This window comes from Trypanosoma conorhini, assembly GCF_003719485.1.
Source record: "Trypanosoma conorhini strain 025E chromosome Unknown Tco_14.4_contig_00096, whole genome shotgun sequence".
Classification (NCBI taxonomy): Eukaryota; Euglenozoa; class Kinetoplastea; order Trypanosomatida; family Trypanosomatidae; genus Trypanosoma; species Trypanosoma conorhini.
This window is the reverse complement of record NW_021704185.1, coordinates 1-25218: the sequence shown is the minus strand read 5'-3', so window position 1 is coordinate 25218 and position 25218 is coordinate 1. Positions and strand designations below refer to the sequence as shown.

Sequence of the window (25218 nt, the reverse complement as noted above, 5' to 3'; positions counted from 1 at the left end):
CTTTGTGCAGTACTCACTCCGCCTTGCTTCGCGTCTTTCTTCGCTGCTTCCTTCCTTCGCGTTGCCTTTTAGCGCGTCTGCTGCGAGAGAGCCAGAGGACCGTTTGCTACTGGAGGCGTGCGGCTCCAAGGCCCTTTTTGCGCAGCTTCATCGCCCGACCACCTCTCGCTAACTCATTGACAGCGTGCACGTCGATATGCCGGCTGGTGGACTTCCCCGTCACGCTGCTGTCCTCTGACGGCGGCGCCTGGAAAGAGACCTCGTCGTCGTTGGTGCCCCACGCGTCATCATCGCTGAACCCCGACTCGGTCACAGGCGCCCGCGTCGTGGGGATCTTCGTCGCCGCAGCGCTGCTTGTTAAGGGAGGGGTCGCAGGAACTTTGCTGACGCCGTTGTCCCAGCCCCCGCCCGCAAGCGCAGGGCCGCCGCCGCCGCCGCCGCCGCCGCCTTCTGAGACAGGCTCACCCTTTGCATCGCCGACCGCTGTGGCCGTGGCGGCGGCGCCCCGCGCCCACCCCCACCAGGAGGAGGCCGGTTTCTTATTGGCGTCCGCCGCGTCGGTCGCCTCGGCGGCAGCAACTGCCTTTGCCTCCTGTGAAGGCGCCTGGGCGCTGTATTCGTCGAGGCGACCAATCGCCTCACGCAGCACATCCAACGCCGCCTGTCGCACCTCACGGACGTCGTCCACGGCGCGGGGCCCCACGCCGGGAAGCATCAGCTCCGCGATGTGCTGCGGTGTTAGGTGCACCAGGCACGTATGAAAGGAGCGCAGGGCCCCAAGACGACTTGGCACAAAAGGATCCTTGAGCATCCGGCCAAACCCGTTCACGAGGATGTGCGAGCGGTTCTCGGCAGGTAACTTCTCCGCCATGAGGCAGAGACTGATGGTGGCATTCGTGCGGATGGCCCCCTCGGTGTCCTGCTGCAGCTGCGAAATAAACCTGGGAACCTCAGTGATCATGATCTTCTCACTTAGGTTGTCGGCAAAAGCAACCAAGGCCCGCACGCTGTGCTCACGAATGCTTGGAACGGGGCTGCTGAACCCCGACATAAAGTAGGGCCACAATTGCTCACTCACCATGGCCGCTGGCAGCCGCGACGCGTACTCGGAGGCGCGCTGAAGCAGCCGATAGCGCACCATCCTGTCCTGAGAGGCAAAGAGAGTGAGAATAATGGGTGCCACATATGCAGCGTAGTGCTCCGCTGCGGTGATCTGTGAGGCAATTTTAAGCACAGGCTCGACGACGGCCGGAAGGGCACCAAACTTCAACGAGGCCTTGAGCTTTGGTAGCACCAGGCACCTACACGCCTTTTTGGGAAACGTGTCGACAACCTCTGTGAGGTGCTCGAAGAATCGCTCCCGCTCCACGGTGTCCTTCAGCGACAACTCATCCAGGGCCTGCATGCACTGCACAAATTCGCTTCCAACGATGAACTCACTGCTATTTAAGAAGCGTCCCACGTCGTGGCGCATCTTTGGATTGGCAGCACAGAGGCCAATAAAACCACTCTGCAGCGTTCGCGGAAGACTACGGCACCCACGCATGTCATTCGCCTTCCAGTTCACCTCTAGCAGGCTCCGTGTGCGTCCATGGGCCCCGCCCAGCACCTCGTATATGAGGCACGCCAACCCCCACGAGTCGATGTCGCTTATGTGCAGGCTAGCTTCATAGCTTGTTTGCAGAGTTTCGGGTGGCCGCCGCCCCTCCGGCAGCAGCATGCCGTAGCGTTGGTAAATGCTATGGGGTTCGTTAAATACACTAACCAGCTCGAGGCCAAACAAGCGCCACTCGTCGCCTGCGACAACAAAGATCGAGTCGGAGGAGACGTTGCCATGCACAAAGTTGTTCCGATGCATTGCGGTGAGGGCAGTTCCAACCGCCTTCAAGCCCAACGCAACACCCTCCAAAAACGCCTCCTCTTCGTCGCCGTCCTCGTCAATCCGTGCGGCTGAAGAGCGCAGCAGCACCGCACGCAGCGGCTCGCACGGTTCCGTGGCAATGTACACCGTCTCTTGGTGCTCCACCGCCCCGTAGCAGCGCAGGAGACCAGGCAGCAGCAGGCTTTTCGCGCGCCGCATCGCGTGTCGCGCCAACTCCTTCACCCCGCTGTCAGCCTTTAATAAACTAATGGAGAAGATCGTAACCGCCCGCCCATCCTCGCTGCCCACGCCAGGGCGCATTGTCCACGTGAGGGTGGGCGTCACGGCGGTCGTGCTGCCACCGCCGCCGCTGGGTGTGTAGGGGAAGCCCGGTATGGAGTCGGAGAGGCCGATCGCCTTCCAGAGAAAGGCCATTGTGAGGCGTGTATGCACGGCGGCCAATAATTCTCCAAGTGTAATGGTGGGTCGAGTGGGCAATCCTAACGGTGTCCTGCAACGTAAAAAGTCCCCTCTCCTTCCTTCTGCCTTTTGTTTGTTTGTTTGTTTTTTCTCCCCTTTTTATTTTGGGCCTAGTTCTTTCGTTGGCTCCTGTCCCCCTCGCGTGGTTGAGGCAAAGTAGTAGAGGAGGCACAAAGAAGCGGAAGGAGAGAGAGAGCGAGAAAGAATTTAAAAAAAGAGTGGAAAAAGGGAAAGAAAATAGCGGACGAACACGTCACGATGGCCTCCGCCCAGACGCCACACACGCGGTGAGTGATGGCTAGTCGGCCATCGTATCAACGACCCTGCGGCAACCAGAGCCATCCGCCTCCGCGACGCCCCCCCCCCCCCGCCCCCTCACGCACGCATTCAGGTTTTGATGTCGCCTGCGTCAGATGTCACTGCGGCCTCATACGCGGCAAGAGCGTTGCTGCACTTATTCTGCTGCCGCTGCAGGGCCCGCTGGCTCACTGCCACTTGCCCACCGAGCGACTCCGCCACTGCGCCGTACTTGGTGACAAACTCCTTCATTTTTGCCGTTCGCTGCATTAATTCATTCAGCGCCTTGTCTCCCGTCAGTATCGCCGCTCTAAGTTCTTCATTCACGGAGGACGACTTCGGCTCCCTCGTCTCCCCATGCTCCTCCTCCCACTTTCGCAGTTTTGCCTCGTACTTGTGGAGGAGCCGCTGGTAGTTGCTGATGGCCGCCTGCTCCTCCGTCGTCAGCCCGGGAAGCGTGGCGGGCCACGTAAATCCATCCCGCATCACCAACTCCACATCCCCCGCGCCACGTGGCGAGGCGGCCGAAGGTTCTCCGCCTTCCGCAGATTGCCGCCGCGCCCCACCGTCGCAAGTACTGCTGCTGTGCACCACCGTGTAAGACCCCGTCGGCGCCACCGCCTCCAGCGCCGCCTCAGACTCGCGCAGTGCAGAAGACTCCTCCTCTATTGCCGCCTGCACCCGCCTCAGACACCTCAACTCGGCCGTAAGCTGAGTGTACTGCTCTTGGTAGTTCTGCAGGGTTTCCTGCTCATGCCTGATACACGTCTTAATGGCAAGCACTTCCGCCGTCGCCTCTGCGTCCCGCGCCAACGCCTCCACCGGCTCCGGAACATCCTCCTCCTCCTCCTCCTCATCCTCGCTATTGTCATTGAGGTCTTCCTCCCGCGCGTCTTGCGCGTGTCGCGCCAATGGCGATGGCGATGGCGATGGCGCGGTGCACAACTGCGGCGGTGGTTGTCTGGCCGACCCCGGCGGCGCACCACTTACGTTGTTCTTCGAAAGAATGGAGCGGAGGCTGGCAATGTAGTTCGCGGCAGCCTTCAGCTCCGTGTCCTTCGCCGCGGCGCCACGGGCCAGCCATTCCAGCTCCTCCATGCGGGCCTGCCGCTCCGCCGCACGCTCCGTGATGTCGGAAGCGTGCGCGTCCCTCACGCGCTGACGCTCCGTCATCACCGCCGCCGTGACGCGGGAGAGCCACCCCAGCTCCGCGTCCAGCTCCGCGTACTGCCCGCGCAACTCCTGCAGCTCATCGCGCTCGCCATCCTGCGCGGGCCTCCTTGCATGCTGCGGGGCCAACCCAACTTGTCCCGTGACTTCGTCGCCGGCTACTCGGCCGCGGCGGCTGCAAGCGATCCTGCCGTCTTCCTCCCCCTCTGTCTCGCGCTGTGGGGTTTCCGTGGCAACGCCTCCGCCGCGTAGAGTTCCACAGCCCTTACGGTTGTACTGCGGGCCGTGTTCTTGCTTGTCCCCACTCACGCGTTGCACCCGACAGAGACGCACCTGCGTAGGGAGAGAGGCAACCACCCCCGCACCTCCCCCCTCGTCGCCAGCACCCGCAGCAGAATCCAAGTGTGGGTGACGGCCTGCCGGGCCGCGGATGCCTGTCTCACTGGTGTTGCTGCTCACATGTCCGCTGGCGCCTGGCACAACAACGCCCTCGTTTGCATCATGTTGGGGCTCGAGCGGCGGGGTCGCCTCCGCAGCGCGACTCACCTCCTCACCGTGCGCACCGCTGTCAAGGACGGTGGTCTCCTCCGGTGCCGGGGATGCCACGCCGGCAAGCTCCTGACGCGCCTTACGCAGCAAAGGACGATCCTGCCGCTCATCGCGGGTAAAAACGATGGGGAAAAGGCCCAACCGCCCACCCGACTCCACAATCGCCCAGGACTCAGCGCGGCGCACCACACGCACCCGAGTGCCCGGCCTTGCGGGGAGACAAGCCTCGGCGTACGCCGCATCAGCGGGTGGCGTGTACGGAAACGCCACAATTCGAAAAGACATTTCCCCTGCACGACTGCGTAACTTCACACTCCAACCCTCCCTCCATGCACACACATATAAATACCGCCTTCTGCCGTTGTCGTTTCCCTTGCTCTTTGTTTTTTGTCTTTCCTTTTGTCTTTTTTGACTCCTGCCGAAGGCGCAGCAAAAATAAACGGGAAAGAGGGGGCTCCACGGCAGTTGTCGCGGCACGACGGAGAATGTTACAAGGTGTTAAGAGTTTGAGGGCGCTTGCACGGAGGCGTGCAGCCGCCCCCCCCCCCCCACCCTCCATGTCTCTCAGCGAGCGGCAATCTCATCCCTTCCATTGTAATCCCCAGCGGCCCTCTTTTTTAAAAAATATTTTGTTTGGCGGAATTGCCTAAATGCCAATAAATAATCAATGAAAAGGAAACACAAACAAACAGACAAACAAAACCGCACACAGACCTGCAACAAAAATACTGCAACTGTAGGACATGGAGAAATTTTAGAGGACACCCCCAAAGCCGTTTTTCTTTTTATCTTAAGTTTTGTTGCAGCTGACTAACTTGGGGCGACCACGACACAATCGTTTTTCGGGTTTGCCACATTATTTTTTCTTTTCCTTTTCTTTCGTTTCTTCTTCCATAAATTGTTTTGCCATAGTTATTGTTTCTGTGTGGAGTGGGAAAAAAGTGCTTGAGGCCACGGGGGTTATCGCGCTCGCTGGGCAGGGAACTGTCTCCCCTGCGGCTTGAATTTCATCCTAACTCGCCTGTATTTATTCATTTTATTCTCTTCTCTTCTCTTCTCTTTTCTCATCTACTCTCCAGCCCCGTCCGTCCCGCTCGCTCACGCCGCTGCCGCTGCTGGTTTGGTGCGCGTCAGCCCTTCGGCCGCTGCTCCCCGCAGGCGCAGACGACCTTCTCCCTGTAGTTCTGGCGGTGGCAGCGCAGGCAGTACCAGTCGCCGCGCGACCAGAAGGAGAGCACGTCGGAGCGGACGTCGTCGACGGCGGGCAGCCGGCAGACTTGGCAGTGCGCGTCGTCGTTGTGGTTCACCTTGTGGCAGGCGCAGCGCCAGTGCTGGCCGTCGTTGAGCGGCTCGTGGTGCCACTGAATCCCGCAGTACTCGCAGTGGGAGGAGCCGTGCACGATGCGGGCCATCTTCCACACGCTGCCGCGCTTCGTGGGGGTGTTGCCGTCCAGCAGCGGCGAGCGGCCGTGCCGCTCCAACGCCACGATGTGCCGCGACGCCCTGTTCACGTGGTTGCAGCCCTCGCAGTACCAATTCTTGGCCCCCGCAAAATCCCACACCCGCAGCAACTCATCGAGCGTGGCGGTCTGCGGCAGACGGCGGGGGAATCGGCACCGCGCACAGGAGAGGGTGGCGGCGTTGCCAACGTGCCCGCAGGCGCAGAGCCATGCGTCGCTCCGGGAAGAGGCGGTCGCCCCGTGCAGCGAACCTCCGCAGGCCGTGCAGCGCTGCTCAGGGGCCAGGCGCGGAAAACAGTTATGCAGGCCAAACGGGCGTGACGCATGGATGTGGTCCGCCGGCTCAGAACCGTACATTTGCTTGTTGCACAGCTTCTGTGACGCCTTGCACGTGGGGCAGGTGACCGTGAAGTCGAAGCGCTCCTTGTTGCAGTGCCGACAGACGGAGGACTGGAGCGCATTGGACTCCGAACACCCCGTGCAACGCCACCGAATGACACGATTTCTCGTCACAATCACGGAGCCCACCGGGGCCCGCTGGATTTCGTCCAGCACCCGCTCGTGGTGCACCACACGCAGCTCAAACTGCGCGTCGCGCTGCAGCCCGCAACAGCGGCAGGCCAAGTCACGCTCAAAGTTGAATTCGCGGCATCGACTGCAAAACCAAGTGGTGTGATCCTCACGCCAGCCTGCCACCGCCGCCGCCGCATCGTGGCGGACGGCGTGGCAAAAGTCACAGACGGAGCGGGAACGATGGGGCATGCAACGGAAGCACGACCCGCACACCCAACCGCCGGCGGCCAGCGCACGTGCCCCGTCCTCCGTCTTCTCCACACGATGCAGCTCACGCCACTGGTGCTCCGTCGGCGTCTGCGGGGGCGGGAGTTCCCCGGTGTTTGTCGTGTCGGGGTCCGCCGGAGAAGTCTCTTGGCGCACAAGGAGCGCCGTGGTTTTTTCGCTCGCGCGGCGCTTGTCGTGGCCGCCGCTGGGAAGACTTGTGTTGAACTCAATCCCGTCCACCGGCCACGGCGGCAGGACACCCGGCTGCCGCACGGCGTCGGGGCGAATTTTGCTCGCCGCTGGCCGTGCTGGGCGCCGGATGGGCGCGCAGAAAACACTTTCCCCCGTCGCCGCCCCACGCACCGCCACTTGCCTCCACCGCTGCAGGCAGCTCCGCCCCAAAACTGGGAGAGCCCAGCGCCGCATTTGAGATGTCATTCCCGCACCGCCTTTGGCTTTTATCCCTCCACAGCATCTTGCCAACGTAGCGGAGAGAGAGAGAGAAAGAGAGGAGGGTGAGACAGAGAGAACATCACACGCAACGCACCCAAAAGGGTCAGCAATGGCACACACACACACACACACAGCGGCTACAGCGAGGAGGGCGTCATCCTTTTTTCTTTTTCTTTTTTTTAAATGTATTGCTTTGCTTTTGAGAACAGGCAGTAAGATGAAATCCGATAAACACAGCACGTCTGTGCACGATGCCCGCGCACTCACCCCACCTTTGCGCCACCTCGTCTCCGCACTGTTGTCCGCAGAGAAGGAAAGCAATCACTAGCCTCATACTCATGAAACACAGCCAAATAAATAGATGAACACAAAGGGGGAGGGTGAACAGGCGCGTTTCAGAGTGGGATGAAGCGGGGGCGTGCAATGGCGTGCGTGTGCGTGCATGCGAGAAAACTAACAAGAGTACGGCAATGCCTCTCACTGAGAGTAACCCTGAGAGGCACGCATTGGCCCGCACGCAAGGAGAAACAAAAATGATAGTAGCAACAACAACAATAATAATAATAAGACAAAGTACTTGAGGGGAATGAGCAAGGGAAGCCCCACTGCCACCACCACCGCCCTGCGCTCTACTCCGGCGGCGGCGGCGGCGGTGGATCGTCGTCGTCATCCTCGTCTTCTTCCAAAGGCGGTGGCGGTGGCGGAGGGTCGTCATCGTCGTCGCACTCCGCACCGGCCCCCTCCGACGCAGCCCCAGCGACGTCGTCGCCGTCGGTCTCTGCTGCGGGGGGTGGCGGGGGCGGGAGGCTGCCGTCACTCTCCGCGCCGTCGCCGTCAAGCGGGGGCGAGGGTGGTGCATCGGCGTCGGCCCCTGTTGCCTCCTCCGCCGCCGCAGCAGCGGCAGCAGTTGGCGCGCGGGAACCTCCACCCGCCCTGCCCGGCAGTTCAATGCGCTGCATGACGAGCTGCATCATTTTCTCCTTGTGCGCCTCCAACGCCCTGAGCCTCGCCTCCTTGAAGGCCGCCCGGCGCTCCTCCTGCCTGGACTTGCTGTGCATCGTGCTCTCCGGCAGGAGGCGGAGGTGCGGCGCCAGCAGCTCCACCTCCACCTCGCCGTTGCTGCCAATCAGCAAACGTTCGCGCGGGAAGTAAATGGTACGCTGCTTCTTTGCGGCGCTCATCACACTTGAGAGCCGCTCCTGAAACAACTCCTCAAGCGCGGGGTCCGCACAAATGTCAGCCCATGAGAGCACAGCAGCCGGCGCTGCGGCCGTCGCTCTCGGCGCCTCCTTCAATCGCCGCAGCTCGCGGAGGAGCACGTCAATGTCGGCGTTGGTGTCGATGATGCACTCCAACATTTCCTTTTTTTCCTTCACCGCACAAAAGTGCCTTCGTCCCCTGAAGCTTCCACCTCGTTGCCGTGCGCCTCCTCCCATGCCGCCCCAGAGAAACACACACACACATACACACACTGGGGAGGGAAAGCAAGAAGCCAAAAAAAAAAAGAAAGCGAAGCGGCAATGATTTTTGTTGTGTTCTTCTGAGGCGTGACGTTCCCCCGCTCTCACCCCCCTCAAATTGAAGTTTGGGGAGACGTGGAAGGACCAACACAGGCCGTCACGCTGTAGCAAGAAAAAAAGACGCATAGGAAACAAGAGAAAACGAGCTTACATCACAGGCGTTGGAATAGGTGCATGTCAACTTTGCTGCATTTCAAGTAGCAGAGTATTTGTGTGTGTGTGGCTGTGCTTCCCCCTTCGTTTTCCCCGCTCGTCCCAATTTGGTTCCAAAAGACTATTTTGCCGCTGCTCATACTATCCCGGCAGCCTGCAACTCCGAGACCGCCTCCTGAATCCTCCCAGAGCGAAGAAGTTTTTGGGCGCGCTTTTTCGTCGCCTTTTCGTGTTTTCGTCGCAGGCGCAACACTGAATGTGGCTCACCCGCCACCGCGCAGACCTCACGCCAGCCATACGGCTCCTCGCACCAGCGACAGAAGTGCTTTGCATCGTTCCGCCCCCCTGCGGGGCAGCGAGTGGCCGCTGTGGCCAGCACGCCCGCAAGGCTGTTGGCACCCGTACCTGCTGTGGATGGCGCGAATTCGGCCCCCGGGGAGTACAGGTGCCCAGACGACGACGACGACAGCAACGACCAATTGGGGCGCTCTGGCTGCGGCGACGCGGGACTGCATCGCCGCACGTGGCAGCTCGCCCCGCGACTGTCCACCTCCGCCCCCTCCTTCCCTTTTGAAGAGGCTGCAGGCGGCGACGGGGGCCGGGGTGGTGGTGGTGGTGCTGGTAGGAAGGGCGATAGCAACCCCCGTCGACGGCACGGCACGGTGCCGCGTTGTGCCGTTCTCGACGGAGTGAATGGGGAGCGGAACGAGCTTGGCGAGGACACGGCGTGCAAGTGCACCCCGCAAGACTGGGCGCGGCTCGCAGGAAAATCCAACGCAGCCGCCTGCAGAACACGCGGTGACCCTACAAGTCCCTCGCAGGACCTTGACGCCGAAGAGTTCGGCCTATGCGACTTACTCCAGTGGGTGTTCGCAATTTCACTTGTGGCAAAATATCCCTCCCTCGCAACCTCGACCGGCGGCAAACATCTAGTCCCACTTCCCTCCGCACTTGCTGGGCGCTCGGACCCGCTCCCCCGGCGCCTCTCCGCCCCCAGCTGTCCCCTAAGACCAGAAATGGCATTCGTACCCGCGGTCCCGTTAGCACCAGTGGCCGCAGCCATTGCTCGCGCAGGCTGAGGGTGTGCGGGGGGTGAGGCCAAGCCGCGTCCCGCCCGCTGCGGCGACTCCAGCGGCGGCGACAATTCCGAGTCAAGGCTGCTGGGGGCAAACGAGACGGGGGTCGGCACCGGTGGACTATCGCGGGGTTGACTCCTCGGCGGGGAAGCAGCGGTAGTAGCAAGTGCACCACCTAGAATGGGTAGTTCGTCGTCTAGCTGCTGTGGGAAAATCCGCCCCTTCACAGATGCCGCAAGAAGCGATTCTCGCACCTCGTCCTCTGTTTTAGCGGCAAGGCAGCACCCAGGCACCTCAGCCTCGAAGAAATCTTTCTGCGAGCGTGGGACGGGGGCGTGCTGCCCCTCACCCATCCGTTGCCCTCTCGCCTGCATCGGTGTGGTGTCGCCAGCGCTGGACTGCGATGCGGAATAATCCGGGGTCGGGGTGGAGACCACACACTTTTGTTGCTCCTGAGAGCCGGCCGCGCGTGCTTCGGCGTGGCTCACGTCAGGCGCCCCAGGAGGAGGATCGGGACTGGGGGAGGGCGCAAGCAGCACCCGGGTGCAAAGCCGCCTCGCCTCATTGAAAGAGAGGCAGCTCAAAAAGTTGGAGTTGGAAACGGAGTCGGAGAAGGCAGAATCCCCCCGCCTCAACTTCTCAGCGGCGGCGGGACGCGCGACGGGGGTCTCCGCGCAGTTCTCTGTTGCGGTGGCTGTCGCCGATGACGCCGGGGCTGGCGCCGCCGCCGCCGCCGCCAAATGAGGAGGCGGCGGCGAAGGAGGGCGCGGGGGGCCGTCCAGCCCACCGTGCGGCATGCACGCCGCCGCGGAGTCCGTCTCGGCAGGCTGCGCCCCACACGCGGGGCCACTGCCGCAAGCGCGTCTCTCCGGCGGCCTGCCCTTATCATCCTGCGCGGCGGCGGCGCCGAGATCCGGCGTCGTTGCCTCCGCCGCGACTTCCACCCCAGTCACTGTCGGCTGCGCCTGCGCGTGGCAGGCGCCGGGGTGCGTGGTCATGGAGTGCCCCGGCGTTTGCGCCATCATTGAGCTGACGCGTGCCACAGAGGGAATAGACAACACATCGTCCGCCTCCGGCGAAGAGTACTCGCCGAAGTCGGGGGAAGCTTCCAGCCGGGGCAACACATCCACACCGCGGGAACCCTCCCAGTGGGTGTGAGACTCACGCCGCCTGGACACAAGACTGCTGCTCCTGCTGCCAGAACGCGCTCCGCCACGGCGGCTCTTGGCGGCGTTGCTGGCAACACCACTCTTGGCGCACGTCGCCCCCATCACTCCACTGCAGTAGCAGGTGCCGGCGCACACGCACACACAGACACAGAGAGGGAGGGAAAAGCAAACGAAGAAACAAGGTGGAAAAAAAAGGGGGGAACGCATCCGCCAGAGAGCGACGGCAAGAGCAGCAAAGCGTCACCGCCCACAGGAAGAATGTGTGGAAGACGCAGACACGCACACGTGCGGCTTCACGGGTTTCCGCCGTCTGGAGAATGTTTTCACACGCCTTTATGAGAAAAATGGGTCGTGATAATTATAACAACAACAATAAAAAAATACCTCACGGAAGCAAATGGGTATCCATTGCAGAGAGCAGCGCTCGTGCGTCGTTCCTTTCTCCTACTCATTCCGCCATTTTTACAGCCATAACTGCCTCCCACCATTAATGTCCAACCTCCACCTTTACTCCCTTCCTCGTCATTTTGTGCTTGTGTGTGATTGAGCTCGGAAATATCACGAGACTCTACTGCTGCTGGCGAGACTGCAGATGCATCCACGCCTCGATGCGTTTTGCCAATGCCGAGGCGGCAACGATGGACGCCTTGCGCTCCTTCCTAAGCTCAATGCTGTCGCCCACCGGCGCCATGTCCAGCTGCACGACGTAGCGTGTAAGGAGCTCATCCGCCTCAACTGCCTTCTCCGCAAGGAGCGCCCGCAGGGCCTCCTCCGACTCCTCTTCCGACAGAAGCGAAGTCAAGACAGCATCCATCGTGCCGTCCCCCTCGTGGTTTCCCTTCCCCGTGGGCGCAGGGTGCGAGGCACGTCTCTTCCAGCGCTCGCCAAGGCCCTCCAGTTCACTCAGCACGCGCAGCAGCGGCGCCTCATGCGTGCGCTCCACCCGGCGCTGAAACATGCGGAAGGCGCTCTCCGAGGCGTCGACGAAGTTGACGTCGTCCTCGTCCTCCCCCGCCTGGTAGGAGGCGGAGGCGCCTAACGGGGCGGCCAGGGCGCCACGCAGCCACGCAGGGAGGAAGTCCCACCAACGCGACTTCCCCCGAGCGGAGGCCGGCGTCGTCTCCGGGTGCTGCGCAGCCCGCGGGGAACGCCGGGAGCCGCACATGCGCCCGACCCTTTTAAGCGTGTACACCGCAAGAAAAGCGCCGCAGAGCCCCAGCACTAGGCGTCTGCGGGCCCGAAGAGAAGAGCGCAAGCGCCGCTGCAGACGAGCCACGATCTCCCCTACTCGTGCTCTTGGGCCCGGGATGTAGCTACTGTAATTCTTCACGTCGCTCACGGCCAAAGAGGCAGCAGAAGGTGCTTTTCGGGCCTCAGCCGCCTCCGTTTGGAAGAGACTGAGGAGCACCGTCATGGCTGCGTGCTACTGCAACAGCAACAACAAACAAAAAAAAAAGCAAGCTCCACAGTTGAGCGTCAGGGTCTGCCGCATGCGAGGGAAGAGGCAAAAGGAGAAAACGAGAGACGAACGGCGTGCATCCCTCGAGGAAAAGAAAAGAAAAGGAAAAAGGCATACGTACTGCTGTAGCACTGCCTTAGTGTGTGCTGGAAGAGTTCTCTTGCAGCTTCTTGAGGGGAGAGGAGAAAGAGGACGACGACAAGAACAAAACATGAAAGGATGGAGTTGTATTTTTTGCTTGCGTGCGTGTGTGTCTATTTTTCTCTCCGCTTCTCCTCTTCCTTGATTTTTTTTATTCCCTTTGTGTTTATCATTACCATTGCTACTATGCACGCTCCTACGCCCGGGCGCTGGAGACGCGGGTCACTGGGCCGCGGCTTTGAGCGACACCCCCATGCGCGCCAAGACAGTCCCCACGGCGTCCATGAGCGCCACGCAGTCCGGCATGTGGATGTCCCCAAGTGTGCCGATGCGGAATGTGTCGGCAAACGAAGCCTTTCCGGGGTAAATCACGAAGCCCTCCTCCTTGAGCCTCTCATAGAACTCGCCGAAGCTCCAGTTGGGCACCTGCGGGGTGCGAAAGGCGGTGATGACGTAGCCGTAGGACGGCCGCGAGGGGTCGAGGAAGAGCTCAAAGCCGTACTCCCTCGTCATGCGGTCCACAACGTAGCGATTCATCTCCATGTAGCGCCTTGCCCGCGCCGCGACCCCGCCCTCCTGCTCGTGCTCGCGTAGGGCCTGGCGGAAGGCAACGAGGGCCTGCACGGGGGGCGTCTGGTTGAACTGTCCCCCGCTCTTCTCCAGGCCCTCCCACTGCGCCGCGACGTCGAGGGTGAAGCTCGGCGACCACCCGCGGCAACGCTCGAGCAGGGCGCGACGCGCCAGCACGAGGGAGAAGCCGGGGACGCCCTGAATGCACTTGTTCGCCGAGGTCACCAGGACGTCGCACACCTCCGGCACGGCAAGCTCCACCGCGCCGAAGGAACTCATCGCGTCGACGAGGATGATCGCCTCCGGGTGGTGCCGACGCACGATGCCGCTCACCTCCGCGACGGGGTTGAACATCCCGGTGCTCGTCTCGCAGTGGACGATGCCAACGGCCGTGACCGGCGACGCCACTCCAGCGAGCCGGCGCGTAAACGCCGCCAGGTCCATGTCCACCCCCTCCTCCGTGTCGAAGGCGACCAGATCGGCCGCGCCCCGCTTCTTCACAATGGCAGCCATGCGGTAGGAGTAGGCACCGTTGCGAAGCACAATAAAGGCGCCCGGTTGATCGGGCGAAATGATGGTGTTAATCGCCGCCTCCACCCCCATTGTGCCACTACCCTGCATCGGCACGCACGCCCATTCCGTCTCGGGGGCCCTCGCTATTTTCAGCACGCCCCGCCGCACCTCCGCCACCGCCGTGAGGAAGTCCTTGTCACGGCTGCCGTAGTCGTCAAGCTGCGCCTCCCGCACCGTCTGCGACGTGGACAGGGGCCCGGCGGTGAAGAGGAAGCCGTGCTTGCGGTGGTGCCTTTGAGCGTAGTTCCCCAGCGACATTTTTGCGATGCACGACAACTTCATTGAAAACCAAAACCTCAAACGCCGCTCACGCGTATGGCTCTCGTGCAACAGCAAAGGAGGGTAAAACAAAAAAGCAGGAAGGAACCCGACGGCGCACAGCGAAAAGGGCGGGGAGACACGCAGTGTACTGGCAGCAACAACATATGTGTGCTCGCACACATACAACTGCGCAAAGGGGGGGGGGAATGACCCATTGAAGAACACTTCCTCGTGATATCTTCCTTTTGTTTTTTTGTTTTATTTTTGTTGTTTCTTTTTTTATTTTCGTTGTTCCTCTCGCTAAATGGCAAAGAGAGCAAAACTAGGCAACTGCCAGTCCAGAAGAGCTCGCACGCCACTCAGCACGGGGACCACTGCAGCCCACTATATATACATACACACGCACATGTGTGTATATACGCATATATACATGTGCGTGCGTGGCTATGAAGCCCCTCTACTGCACGACCATGTACAGCGGCATCCAGGGCAGTTTTTTGCGCCGGTACCAGTCGCGTCTAACGTAGGACCACTCCGAGGCCTCCGAAATCACAATAACGTCGCCCACGCAGTCGATGTAGCGAAGTCCGAGCTCCTCCGCGTCCACCTCTTCCGCGTCGTCAATGTCAAGCGGAAAGAGGAGTGCGTGATCAAGGCCGTAGGACTTCAGGGCCGACTTTACCCGCCACACAATACCGTCCAGTCGCGTGCGCCGGCTGATAGGCTTCAGTGCCACCGTCATGGGGAGCAGCAGTGCCCCTGCGGCCCCGTCGGCTTCCGTTGGCGGTGGGGACGCGTGGTCTCGTGCGACGCACGCCTCATTCGGTACAATGCGAAGCGTTACCGGCGTGTCATACACCTCCGTGTTGATGCCCCGCTCCGTGTCCGCCACGGAGGAGGTGCTGCGGCGGTCAACCTCGTCCACCGGCGGCTTGCTGAAGTCCAGGCGCGTCGGTGGCCGCATCGTCCACTTCGCGCAGCGCTCCGCCACGGCAGCCGCGTCCAGCGCGATGCGCACCACTTCATTCGCGAGGAGGGTCGGGTTCCCTCCGCGGTGGCCCGCCATTGGAGGGCGGGCAGAGGCAGTCAGGCGGGCCAGGGTGCAGGCGAACCCGGCGGTCGCGGCAAACTCGCCCTCGCGAGACGAGGCCGCCGCCTCCACCGCAGCCGCGGCGATAGGGCGTGGGCGCTGCGTCGACGCAAACGCCTCCGGGAGCTCCCCCGTGGCGCTCGTCTCCGAGTCTTCTCCGTGCGCAGTCAATTTCCGCCGCTTCTCAGAGAAGGACTTGGCGTACAGCTCGTTCAGCTCCGCCCGCAGCCTTGAGTTCTCCTCCTCACGCGCGGCGTGCGCCTCACGCATCGCCCTGAGCCGCCACTGCCGGTGGACGTGGCTCGCCATGATCTTCTTGCGCAGCAACGCCTCCAGCGCCTCGGTGGAGAGGCCCTGGCAACGCCCGACGCCGCCAGTCTGCCGCGCCCCCTCCCCCTCCTCCTCCTCCGCTATCGGTTTGGCCTCCACCTGCGCAACACCCTCCACGGCGCCCGCCAGGTGGACCGAAGGCGCAGCAAGTGCCTGGGGCACAGCCTCCCCATCGCCTTGGCCCGCCGCGGGCGTCGCCCCATGCGCCTCCGGGGACCACACTTCCCTCGCGCCGTCGCGGACGCGGCACGGGGAAGACGGCAAGCGGCGCCGCTTGTGGGGTGTCACAATAGAAAAGTGCTCCTCGTCCATCCAGTCCACCCGCACCACGTCATCGTCGCAGCCCTCGTGCAGGCTGAGCGAGGAAAACGCGTCGGCGTGCCGCAGCCACGGTATTTTCTCCATCATCGCGGACAGCAGCTGACGCGTGCTGGAACGCAGAGCCTCGCCCAAGTCCACCGCGTCCCCGTCGCCCCGCGGGGCGACGGGAGAACTCGGCAGTGCGCAGCCAGGCGAGGAGGCCGGCCGAGACGCCGCCTGCAACACGTCGTTGCGTCGCTCGCTTGGCAGCTGCTCCAGCAGTGCCTCATACGAATGACTCACGCGCCTCACGAGCAACGCCGCCGCCGCCGCCGTCTCAGTGGTGCTCGCGGCAGTTGAGCTGCGGGGGCGCGGGGTTGGGCTGCGCGAAACGATCCCCCGCATTCGCGGGCTGTTGACGTAAAGCAAGGACTCCCGCGAGCGCGACAGGCTCCCTGTGCCCAGGGAACCAGAGAAGGGATCGGGAAAAAAAACTCCCGCAGCAGCTGCGACGCGGAGGGGCGCTCCAGCGCATCCACGACAAGCATGCGCTCCACGAGGGCAACCACCAGCGTGTGCAAACTCTCCTCTTGCTGAGTAAACGCACTCCCATATAGTCTCTCCAGTGATTGCACCTCAGACGCGGTGAAGGCGTGTGGGCGATACAGCGCCTCCTTATCGTACTGTCCTTCTGTGACGACGTGAATTTGCGCCAGGACGTTATCCGCCACAAAGGGAAGCTTCATGCAGTACAGCTCGTAGGTGAGGACACCCAAGGCCCAGATGTCCGCCCCAAACGAGTATGGTTCACCCAGGCAGAGCTCTGGGCAAAGGTAGAAGGGCGTCCCAATAAAAGTGCTGGCCAACGGATCTGTTAAGCTGAGCAGTTTGCTTACGCCAAAGTCCCCAATTTTTATTTTGCCAGTCTTGGTGAGGTACACGTTGGCGGGCTTGATGTCGCGGTGAATGATGTAGTTTTGGTGGAGGTAGGACAGCGCCTCCAGGCACTGTCGCACAATGTCCGTGATGCGGTACGACTCAAGCCAGGCCTGCGGAGACGCCTTCCCCTGCTGAGTGTCGCCCAGCGAGGACCCCGGCCGCCGCGCCGTCTGGGTCCGTGCAGCACCGCTTGCGACACTTGCGAGGGATGCCGGTTGGCTCCGCCCCTGCGCCTCGTCCCTGGCGCCTCCCCCGCCGGGCTCAGCGGGACGTCGCAAAAGCGACGTCAACTCCCCGCCCTCCGCGTACTCGGCGACCAGGCACAGCTGCCGCTCCTCGTCGATGAAGTTGTCCACGTACTGCAGAATGTGCGGGTGCCGCAAGTGGCGCAGGATGGCCACCTCGTTCATGGCAAGCGCCACCTCGCTGTCGGAGAGCGCCTCCAGCGGCACGGCCTTCACGGCCACAGGCTGCCGATACCACGCGCTCCCGGGCAGCATGTCGTGGCACAGAAACACATTCCCGAAGCTGCCGGAGCCAATTTGGTGGCTGCGAGGGAAACGGTCCCACTGCGACACGGGCTCGCCGTCGTCTTGAGGCGGGTGCAGGCAATGCGCATGGCAGTCAGCCTCACGCTGCTGAAAATGCGCATCGGGGAAGGCGCCCCGCTCCGGGGGGGAATCACGGCCCACGAGCCTCCGCCGCGGCCTGCGCGCCGGGGAAAAGCTCGCGGACGCCTGCATTAGCGACCCCGTTCCCCCGGCACGCGTCGTCAACGCATGCAAGGCGCAAAATATACCCCGCCACTATGCCTCTGCGGTGGAGCGAATAGCTGCTCCTCACTCCTCGCTCCCACGCCTCGTACGGAGACGTTTTCGTTGCACGCAGCGGCAACAAGTAATTCGCACCACACTATATGTATATATTTAATATGTACTCCCTTAACCGCGTGTTGTCTGCGGGCACACACTGCCCTCTGCCCAAAACCCCGCTGTTTCGCAATCACTCCGTCGTCCCCGCCCCCGCACAACTTCTTCGTCTCGCTGCTGCGTGGGTAGGGCCCTTCTTCCCCGCGGGGCGCAGCAACGGCATAAACCGTCCACAGGCAGAGAAGACAGAATTAAAACAAAAGCAAAAAAAAAATAATTCTCGTCAACGGCAAGGAGAAATATGTGCAAATAAACACATAAAGAAGCCAGACAGCAGGCGCAGGCAGATGCATCGATGCACCAAAATCCATGCGGCCGCAACCTCTCAGAGTGCGCACGTGTGGGTGTGTGTGTGCGTGTGAAGGTGGAGAGCAACGGTCAACCACCGCAAGGCACCACTGACGTCCCTGCGCCGCCCCTTCAAAGAGGCTCAGCGAACACGTCGGACAAACGCAGAGTCGTAGCTCCACGCAAGCCGTGAGGCACAACTCTGCAGGCCAATCGCAGTTTCCCGTTGGCGGCGGATACCGCCCGCCACAACCACCTCCATATACCGCGAGCAACTTCTCCCCACCGCACCGCGGGTTTGCTGCGTACCGCAAAGCCGTGGGACGCGCGGACGCGGCGGGGGTGTTGGGCACGGTAACAACAACAAAAAAAACGACGAGTAGGATCCACCGAAAAAAAAAAACTCAAGAAAAATTTGTCATAAACAACATTCAACAGATCAACAATAGGAACATTACTTCAAGTTTATTATAAAAACAGCAGTAATAAACGGATTTCGATGCAAACTCCCTCTTTTGCTGCCCCTGCGTTTGCCTCTCCCATTCCTTCTGGTGCTCGCAGTCTCCTTAAACCCCACTGAGGGGCAATCCATATATCAATCAAAGCATACACATGGTTTCACCCCCATACATGTATATATGCATATATTCCGCCATTGGCTTCACACGCGTTGCCCTCTCAGTCAATCACCAGTCATGGAACTCTTCCCTCTCCATTCGCAGATATTAGTCTACGCCGCCTTTAGCGCTTGTTTTTTTTTTTGTATTCATCCCCTTGTTTTTTTTCGTTTTTTTTTCTACATCTTCTTGTAGTAGGGTTCACTTAACGTTTCTCGTGGCTGAGGCACCTCCCCCCGCCCCACCGCCGCCGTCTCGGGGTTGAATATTACAGCCGCGCGGGGAACCGCGTTGCCTCCTCCGGTTTGAGTGTGAAGATGTGCCTAAAGCAGCGGTAGCGGTCATTCACCTCAAAGCCGTAGCCCACCACGTACTTTTTGGGCACGAGTAGACAGACGAAGTCAGGCTGCATTTGCAGGCTGCGGCCGCCAGGCTTGTCGGCCAACACGCAGACCTTCAAGCTGGCCGGATGGTGTTCCTGCTGGATCTTATCAATGAGGTACTTCAGCGTCCTTCCGCTGTCCGCGACGTCTTCCAGGATGAGGACGTGTTTGCCTCGCAGATTCCTGAACTTCATCTCTGCAAGCAGCTGCACCGTGCCTGTGGAGTTTGTGCCTCTGTACGAGGCCACCCGCAGGAAATCCACCACGTGGGGCAGGCCATAGTCGCCGAGATAACGCACCATATCGGCGGTGAAGATGTAGCTGCCCTTCAGCACAGAAATGATGATGAGCGGGTTCTCATCGCTGATGGGCGCCATCCCTTTGCCGTTGTGTGTGTCACGGTGTGACAAGGGCCTGTAGAAGTTAGTGAGCTGCTTCGCGACCGCCTTAATGCGCCGTTGGATGGCATCCTCGGTGGCGACGAGCTCCTCGGCCATCGGGTACTCTTTGCCATCCACAACAATGACGCCATTCGCGTTCTTGCCCACGACGTGCCCCCGCTGCCCTCGTGGGGAAATCATTTGTCGTCTTTGCTCTTAGTTCCTTCCGCTGCTGCTGCCGCCACGGTCCTTTCACGCCTTTAGGTGTCACCCGCAGGAGGCGCCGATGCGTCCGCCGCGCGCAGATCAACCACCCGGCGAGGCATGACAAGCCGCGGCAGGCGAGGAGGTGTGTGTAACACCAAGGCGCAAGAGAGGGAAAGAGAGCGAAGGAAAAAAAGGCAAGCGGGACGGAGGGGAAAACAGAGCCGCAGGAAGAGCCCAGAGAGGCACCTCAGCCTGCGAGGAAGGCGGACGGTGTGCAGTGAAGAAGCGGCGAGGGCGGCCCCTGTTTCACTCCGCTCACACTATATCCCTCTCTTCCTTCTCCGCGCGCATGCGAGCGGCGAGGTCAACCAGGCACACAACATTGTCAACGGAAAAAAAAAAGAGGGGAAAATACAACTAACAATAAAAAAAAGGGGGGGGGACGGGAGGCCGCCATCTTAATTATTTCTCGAAGCATCCACCGCCCGAGAAAGGTATACATATATATATATACTTATTTATTTACAGTACATGCCCTCCCCCACCCCTGCGAGGATGCTCTTGCCCAGCCGCTCGCACAAATCCCTCGCTTGCCCCGGGCCTCCATGCTTCCGTCAAACAAGAGGCGGGTAGGAATGCATTGCGCAGTGCATGTGCAGAACTACAAATCCTTCACCGCCCTCTTGCCCCGTGGCATTGCTTTGTTCCCGCCGCATCCTATCATCCACGTATTTGCGTTTGTTTTCCACTGAAACGCGAATTATTGCTTTTTTGTTTGTTTGTTTGTTTGTTTTGTTTTTGTTTTTGTTTTTCGCTCCGTGCCAACAACACCACCGCGTTGAGCAGCAAGGCGAGGGGGGCAAATGCCCCAACATGGGCAAGGATGCATTGGAAAGACCACACAAGCAACAAGCCCCCGTGTATGAGATTCCACGTGATGCGGCAACCCAACCAAAAAAAAAAGGAAAATAAAACAAAGCAAACAACAACAACGGGGGCGGGTGTGCGGGGAGGCAACGAGGGCAGCCGAACGGAGTAGAGGCGGGGGGTGACGGGGCGGTCCATCAACGACGCGGGCGCACTCGAGAACACGCGCCTCCCCGCTTCCCCCCTCGCACCGCCCTGACCGCCGCCAGACGTGTGCACCAGCGCCCCGCACCCCCCTCCCTCCTTCCGCCGTTCGCCGCCACGCACTTCCCCACCACCACCACCACCAGCATGCAGCCGTGCCTAACTCCCATTACACGCTGGCCATTACGAAAATCAAAAAGGGAATTATTAAACAAAAAAAAGCGAAAAACACAAAAAAAACATCCACACTGCGTGCTCAGTATTTGCTTAGAAACTCGCACTCGGTGTCTCTGTTGATGAGGCCGGTGGGCATTTCTTGCAGCTGATTCTTCCGCGGCGCCTCCCGCGCCTCATGCACCTCCGGGCGAAGCACAACAATGTCCCGCAGCTCGCGGTAAGAGTCGTCGTAGTCGAGGCCGTAGCCAATCACAAAGACGTTGGGCACCGTCATCACAACGTAGTCCGGGACAAACGCCTGGCGTCGACCCTCAACCTTGTCGAGTAGCACAACGGTCTTCAGACTTGCCGGCCGCCGCTCCAAGAAGGTGCGGTGCAAGTACCTCAGCGTGAGGGCGGTGTCGACGATGTCCTCCACGATCATCACGTGGCGGCCCTCGACGCTGTGGCGGGTGTCAAGCAGCATCCGCACCTGGCCAGAGGAGGTGACGCCGGAGCCGTAGGATGAGACGCAAATAAACTCCATGCGCACCGGCACGTTGAAGTCGCTCAGCGCACGGCACAGGTCAGCCGTAAACATGAAGCTGCCCTTCAGCACACAGATGAGGACAAGCGGGTTGTCAATGGCACGCAGACCCTTGTCCTTGTAGTCCGCAGCGATGCGCTGGGCGACGCGGCGAATATTGTCATGGATCTCCTCCTCTGTGAAGAGGACCTTCTCTGAAAAATCGTACTCGCGTGGCATGTGGAAAAACGTCCTTTCTCCCGCACTTGTGTGGCGAAGCATGTTTAACACGAAAAAGCGGGTTCACGTAAAACCCCAAGAACAAAGAGCCCAAAGAAGAGAAAAAGAAAGAGGAAGGCAGGACGCAGTGCGAGGGACCACCGCCACACAAGTTCTTTGCCTACACGCCAACGTTCTCCTCTCCGCACCCCTAACTCTTTCCGCGTGCACGGCACTCTTTCCTTATTTCTCTCCCTCCTCTCTCTCTCTCTGCTGCCGCCAACGCCAGCAAGAGCCACTAGGGGGCACCCCGCATGGGTGCCACCACACTATTGCTTTTCCTCGCGTTCTTGCCTCTCACGCCTCTCTCGCACCTCGCGCTCCCATGACGTCTCCAGATTGCGCGCACTGCGCTTGGCCGAGCCAAACACGTTTTCGTTGTAGCTTCCCACTCCCGTCACGGAGCGTTGGTTGCCGGGAATGCGCATCTGCGACTCGTCGCCAAAGAGGTCCTCGCGGCGGACGTAGTGCCGCCGCACCCACACCCAGAACGCAAAGGTAAACACGGTGCATACAGTGACGAGAAGGCGGTGGTCACGGCTGTACATCTCCTGCTGCTCCCGCAGCTTCACAAGCGCCTCACGGCTAATCTGCAGGGACCCAAGCTGCATCTTTCCGTGCACCTGCGACAGATTCATGGCCTTCTCGTGGTAGTCAAACACCATCGTGCGGAAGCGCTTGTCGACCTCGTAGTGAAAGTTCTCGTAAACGGCGCGCAGCTGCTGAACCTGTTGCTCGCGGGTGCGCAGAAGCGTCTCCAGCTCCGCCGCCGACATGGAGCGATACGTGTCTATCGTGGGCCGGCTGCGGGCCGTAGAGGCGGAGTCGGTGTCTGTGGCGTCGGCGACGTGTTGGGCCCGCGTAGAAGCGCGGCTTGCGTGTTCCCCGCCGTCGTCCCCTGTGAAAGCCGCGGAGGAGAAGTCGCCAAACGCCGCGGCAGCGAGACGCACTCTGCATAAACCGTACATTGCCGCCCTCTACCTTTTCCTGCAACCCCCACCCACCCCCCGAGGCTGTGCGGCCGCGCAGATGAACCACGACACGCTCCGAGGGTGACGAAAGACACACACACACACGCACATAACGGCGTTGCCAGAGGCGGAGGGAGGCATTGCGGTGGAAGCGAGAGAGAGACAGAAAGATGGAGAGCGAGGACTGGGGGACGCGGGCCAGTAGAAAAAAAAAGCATAACAAACACTCACACGCAGAGAGAGAGAAAGAGAGAAAGAGAAAGAGCGGTGCGTGTGTGTGTGTTCAGCATTGATGCATCCATGTTACGCCCTTTTTTATTTTTATTCTTCTTGACGGTGAACGCAATTCCCCTGACAACTTCTCTCTTCCGCGTCACTCACATCACCGTCACACGCCCATATCTCGCGTCCTCATGCTTCTTCCTGCGCTGAAGTGCGTGGGAGTAAAGAAGAAGTGGGACTTAAACACCGTTTCGCAGGCCTTACACGCTCACTTGTGGGTTTCCCACCCGCCCTCTCCTTCTTTCCCTCGTCGCTTTGGGCCTTTGCACCGCGTGGAAATGGCGCTAGTGCGCGCAGGCACCCATGTACGGCGGAAGGAAAAGAAACGAAAAAAAAAAGGGAAGGGACAAATAAGGAAGAAAAGCAACCATGTTAGCAATAAAAAGGAGGAGAACAATGCAAAAAAAAAAGACAGAAACAAAAAGTCGCTCTCATTCAGAAGCTGAGAATGTGTATATAGTAGCTCCTCCTCCTCTCCGCGCAGCTTCGGCGCATCCCGCATTGCCCGCTCTGTACGGCGTCAGTTACGCCCCGCCGTAGATGCCATCGCGGGTGAGCGCGCGAGAGTAACAAAAAGAAGAAGAAATACGAGCAACAGGAAAGGCAGTCCATTCGCTTTGCGTGAATGCTACTCCGCTGACGTTACGTTTTCCCTCCCTTCCTATGCCACTCTCGTCATCACGCCTCTTCTGTCCAGCAGAAATGTCGTGCACCTGCACCCTATCCTACTACTATTATTACTACTACTGCTACCACCACCGCTAATTAGCCCTAGTAGTCATCACCCTTGGAGAGAATCTCCTTCGCTGTTGGCTTCAGCAGGATGGTGTGCTCATACTGTGCCGTGTAGCAGCCCTTCACGTCGCAGAGGGGGGGATACTTGTTGACGGCCCCCGCCTCCACCAGATGGTTCAGATTCAGCAGGTGTCTGTCATAGCCGTCACGGTCCAGCCACTTCCGCGCAAATGCCAGTGTTCCGTACGTCTTGTTGATGTGCTTCAACAAATGCTGAGCCTTGTCGGAGCGCAACTGCTTCCTCTCCCCGCCCGGCACCATCATGTAATGTGAACACTCCATATCCTCCTGCACGACGCCTCGCCCCGTGGAGCCGAAGGTCTCAATGGCGAAGAGTTCCCCCTCCTCCATTTTAACCGTCTCGCCACCCCGCACAATAGGCACGGACTTGCCGTCGTGAATGACGTAGGGGCCAATGTTGTGGCCGCAGAGGTTGCGGATGCTCTTGACCGGGTACACCTTGCCGTTGATCTCCACCTCGTAGGACTCCATCACCTCCTGGATGGCCTCGCCAATGTCACAGAGGCGGACATCAATGCCAGCCTGCTTAACGCCCTCGTACGTGGCTGCCTTTACTGCCTGCAGCAATGGGGTGTAGGTGTCGTTGAATGCCACCGTCCACGCGGAGTCGATAATCCGGCCATTGACTTGTACGCCAAAATCCACCTTCATGACATCGTCGTAGGTCAGAACCGTCTTGTCACCGGTGTTCGGTGTGTAGTGGGCGGCCACGTGGTTTAGTGAGCAACCGGTGGGAAACGCCTGCCCGCGGGCAAGCCCGTCCTTCACGACAAGCTCCTCCAACTTCCGCTCGATGCGATCGGTCATGGAGATGAGTGAAATACCAGGCTTGATGAAGCTCTGGGCGTAGCGACGCACCTGCCGGTGCACCTCCGCAGCCTGGCGCAGCTCCTGCACCTGCTGCTCCGTCGCCTTCTCCAGCGCCCGCTTTTCTTCGCTACTGTGACGGTAGGCATTCACCTCGCCTGGGTGTTCGCAAATCTCACCGGGGGGAAACTTCCCCTCGGCGAACTGCAGCGACACAGGGACAGTCGGCTCCGGCCACGTCTGCCGCTGCATGCCTGGCTCCACCTGCGGATACGGATTGTCGACGTGGTCGGCGGTGCTGATGACTTTGACGTCCACGTCGTCGTCCTTCGCCGCCGTCGCCGCCTCTGTGGCGTTTGCTTCCTGCCTCTGCTTTCCACCCTTCTTGTGTTTGTCCTTCTGCTGGTGCCCATTCCCGTGTTTGGGCATGGCCGCCTGCGTCTCCCTCACCGCATTCGCGAGGAGGGCGTCGAAGTCGTCCTCGTCGCTCTTCTTACCTCCCTTCTTCCCGCCCTGGCGCTGCTGCTGCTGCTGCTTGCCGTTCGCGCCGCCTCCCTTTGGCGGCATCGCTCCTTCCCCCCCTCTTCAAGGCTCCTGTGGGAGCAGCCAGAAAGCCGAGGAAGAAAGGAATTGAAAACAAAACAAAAAAGAGAAAGGGCGAGAGGGGGGGGGGACACACGCAGAAAAGTACGTGCTTTCGTGGTGACTGAATGGGAAGAAGCTCTAGCTGGAGTCGTTGGGGCCCTCATAAGAATGCAAGGAAACTTACACACTTTATTACCCAACGTGTTCTCCTACTAAAGAGCCCAACACCTTCGCTGCGGCAACGCGAACAGCAAGCCCAATGCAGCCTGGCAATAACGCCTACACCTTTA

General features: G+C 60.5%; 13 protein-coding genes across 13 annotated transcripts, besides 22 other annotated features; all 13 read right to left on the bottom strand.

Annotated features, from left to right (window-relative positions):
• Window positions 1–106: 106 nt before the first annotated feature.
• On the bottom strand, window positions 107–2296 carry Tco025E_02456 (SCY1 family protein kinase; the record flags this gene model as incomplete). The annotated part of the gene is made up of 1 exon (XM_029369382.1): window positions 107–2296. The coding sequence occupies one exon, from the start codon at window positions 2294–2296 to the stop codon at window positions 107–109; it is 2190 nt and encodes a 729-aa protein (XP_029230477.1).
• Window positions 2297–2409: 113 nt separating this feature from the next.
• Window positions 2410–2431: a microsatellite.
• A 266-nt stretch (window positions 2432–2697) lies between these two features.
• Window positions 2698–2716: a microsatellite.
• Window positions 2717–2728: 12 nt separating this feature from the next.
• Tco025E_02455 (uncharacterized protein) lies at window positions 2729–4642 on the bottom strand (the record flags this gene model as incomplete). Its single annotated transcript, XM_029369381.1, has 1 exon — window positions 2729–4642. The coding sequence occupies one exon, from the start codon at window positions 4640–4642 to the stop codon at window positions 2729–2731; it is 1914 nt and encodes a 637-aa protein (XP_029230476.1).
• Window positions 4643–4718: 76 nt separating this feature from the next.
• Window positions 4719–4765: a sequence feature (A-rich).
• Window positions 4766–5037: 272 nt separating this feature from the next.
• Window positions 5038–5058: a microsatellite.
• Window positions 5059–5218: 160 nt separating this feature from the next.
• Window positions 5219–5249: a microsatellite.
• Window positions 5250–5396: 147 nt separating this feature from the next.
• Window positions 5397–5432: a microsatellite.
• Window positions 5433–5487: 55 nt separating this feature from the next.
• Window positions 5488–7035, bottom strand: Tco025E_02454 (uncharacterized protein; the record flags this gene model as incomplete). The annotated part of the gene is made up of 1 exon (XM_029369380.1): window positions 5488–7035. The coding sequence occupies one exon, from the start codon at window positions 7033–7035 to the stop codon at window positions 5488–5490; it is 1548 nt and encodes a 515-aa protein (XP_029230475.1).
• A 52-nt stretch (window positions 7036–7087) lies between these two features.
• Window positions 7088–7126: a microsatellite.
• Window positions 7127–7163: 37 nt separating this feature from the next.
• Window positions 7164–7183: a microsatellite.
• Window positions 7184–7576: 393 nt separating this feature from the next.
• Window positions 7577–7617: a microsatellite.
• Window positions 7618–7679: 62 nt separating this feature from the next.
• Tco025E_02453 (uncharacterized protein) lies at window positions 7680–8486 on the bottom strand (the record flags this gene model as incomplete). The annotated part of the gene is made up of 1 exon (XM_029369379.1): window positions 7680–8486. The coding sequence occupies one exon, from the start codon at window positions 8484–8486 to the stop codon at window positions 7680–7682; it is 807 nt and encodes a 268-aa protein (XP_029230474.1).
• A 14-nt stretch (window positions 8487–8500) lies between these two features.
• Window positions 8501–8522: a microsatellite.
• Window positions 8523–8859: 337 nt separating this feature from the next.
• Window positions 8860–11070, bottom strand: Tco025E_02452 (uncharacterized protein; the record flags this gene model as incomplete). Its single annotated transcript, XM_029369378.1, has 1 exon — window positions 8860–11070. The coding sequence occupies one exon, from the start codon at window positions 11068–11070 to the stop codon at window positions 8860–8862; it is 2211 nt and encodes a 736-aa protein (XP_029230473.1).
• Window positions 11071–11536: 466 nt separating this feature from the next.
• On the bottom strand, window positions 11537–12382 carry Tco025E_02451 (uncharacterized protein; the record flags this gene model as incomplete). Its single annotated transcript, XM_029369377.1, has 1 exon — window positions 11537–12382. The coding sequence occupies one exon, from the start codon at window positions 12380–12382 to the stop codon at window positions 11537–11539; it is 846 nt and encodes a 281-aa protein (XP_029230472.1).
• Window positions 12383–12790: 408 nt separating this feature from the next.
• On the bottom strand, window positions 12791–13993 carry Tco025E_02450 (putative 2-aminoethylphosphonate:pyruvateaminotransferase- likeprotein,putative; the record flags this gene model as incomplete). Its single annotated transcript, XM_029369376.1, has 1 exon — window positions 12791–13993. The coding sequence occupies one exon, from the start codon at window positions 13991–13993 to the stop codon at window positions 12791–12793; it is 1203 nt and encodes a 400-aa protein (XP_029230471.1).
• A 222-nt stretch (window positions 13994–14215) lies between these two features.
• Window positions 14216–14258: a sequence feature (A-rich).
• A 171-nt stretch (window positions 14259–14429) lies between these two features.
• On the bottom strand, window positions 14430–15800 carry Tco025E_02449 (serine/threonine protein kinase; the record flags this gene model as incomplete). Its single annotated transcript, XM_029369375.1, has 1 exon — window positions 14430–15800. One exon carries the CDS (start codon window positions 15798–15800, stop codon window positions 14430–14432), a length of 1371 nt encoding a protein of 456 aa, XP_029230470.1.
• Window positions 15801–16000: 200 nt separating this feature from the next.
• Tco025E_02448 (serine/threonine protein kinase) lies at window positions 16001–17374 on the bottom strand (the record flags this gene model as incomplete). The annotated part of the gene is made up of 1 exon (XM_029369374.1): window positions 16001–17374. The coding sequence occupies one exon, from the start codon at window positions 17372–17374 to the stop codon at window positions 16001–16003; it is 1374 nt and encodes a 457-aa protein (XP_029230469.1).
• Window positions 17375–17898: 524 nt separating this feature from the next.
• Window positions 17899–17921: a microsatellite.
• A 675-nt stretch (window positions 17922–18596) lies between these two features.
• Window positions 18597–18644: a sequence feature (GA-rich).
• Window positions 18645–18733: 89 nt separating this feature from the next.
• Window positions 18734–19429, bottom strand: Tco025E_02447 (hypoxanthine-guanine phosphoribosyltransferase; the record flags this gene model as incomplete). Its single annotated transcript, XM_029369373.1, has 1 exon — window positions 18734–19429. One exon carries the CDS (start codon window positions 19427–19429, stop codon window positions 18734–18736), a length of 696 nt encoding a protein of 231 aa, XP_029230468.1.
• A 501-nt stretch (window positions 19430–19930) lies between these two features.
• Window positions 19931–19960: a microsatellite.
• A 238-nt stretch (window positions 19961–20198) lies between these two features.
• Window positions 20199–20247: a microsatellite.
• Window positions 20248–20618: 371 nt separating this feature from the next.
• Window positions 20619–20654: a microsatellite.
• A 108-nt stretch (window positions 20655–20762) lies between these two features.
• Window positions 20763–21428, bottom strand: Tco025E_02446 (hypoxanthine-guanine phosphoribosyltransferase; the record flags this gene model as incomplete). Its single annotated transcript, XM_029369372.1, has 1 exon — window positions 20763–21428. The coding sequence occupies one exon, from the start codon at window positions 21426–21428 to the stop codon at window positions 20763–20765; it is 666 nt and encodes a 221-aa protein (XP_029230467.1).
• Window positions 21429–21642: 214 nt separating this feature from the next.
• Window positions 21643–21679: a sequence feature (GA-rich).
• Window positions 21680–21736: 57 nt separating this feature from the next.
• Window positions 21737–22435, bottom strand: Tco025E_02445 (uncharacterized protein; the record flags this gene model as incomplete). Its single annotated transcript, XM_029369371.1, has 1 exon — window positions 21737–22435. The coding sequence occupies one exon, from the start codon at window positions 22433–22435 to the stop codon at window positions 21737–21739; it is 699 nt and encodes a 232-aa protein (XP_029230466.1).
• A 94-nt stretch (window positions 22436–22529) lies between these two features.
• Window positions 22530–22548: a microsatellite.
• Window positions 22549–22588: 40 nt separating this feature from the next.
• Window positions 22589–22620: a microsatellite.
• Window positions 22621–23034: 414 nt separating this feature from the next.
• Window positions 23035–23087: a microsatellite.
• Window positions 23040–23142: a microsatellite.
• A 303-nt stretch (window positions 23143–23445) lies between these two features.
• Window positions 23446–23479: a microsatellite.
• Window positions 23480–23491: 12 nt separating this feature from the next.
• Window positions 23492–24910, bottom strand: Tco025E_02444 (putative methionine aminopeptidase 2; the record flags this gene model as incomplete). The annotated part of the gene is made up of 1 exon (XM_029369370.1): window positions 23492–24910. One exon carries the CDS (start codon window positions 24908–24910, stop codon window positions 23492–23494), a length of 1419 nt encoding a protein of 472 aa, XP_029230465.1.
• Window positions 24911–25218: the final 308 nt, after the last annotated feature.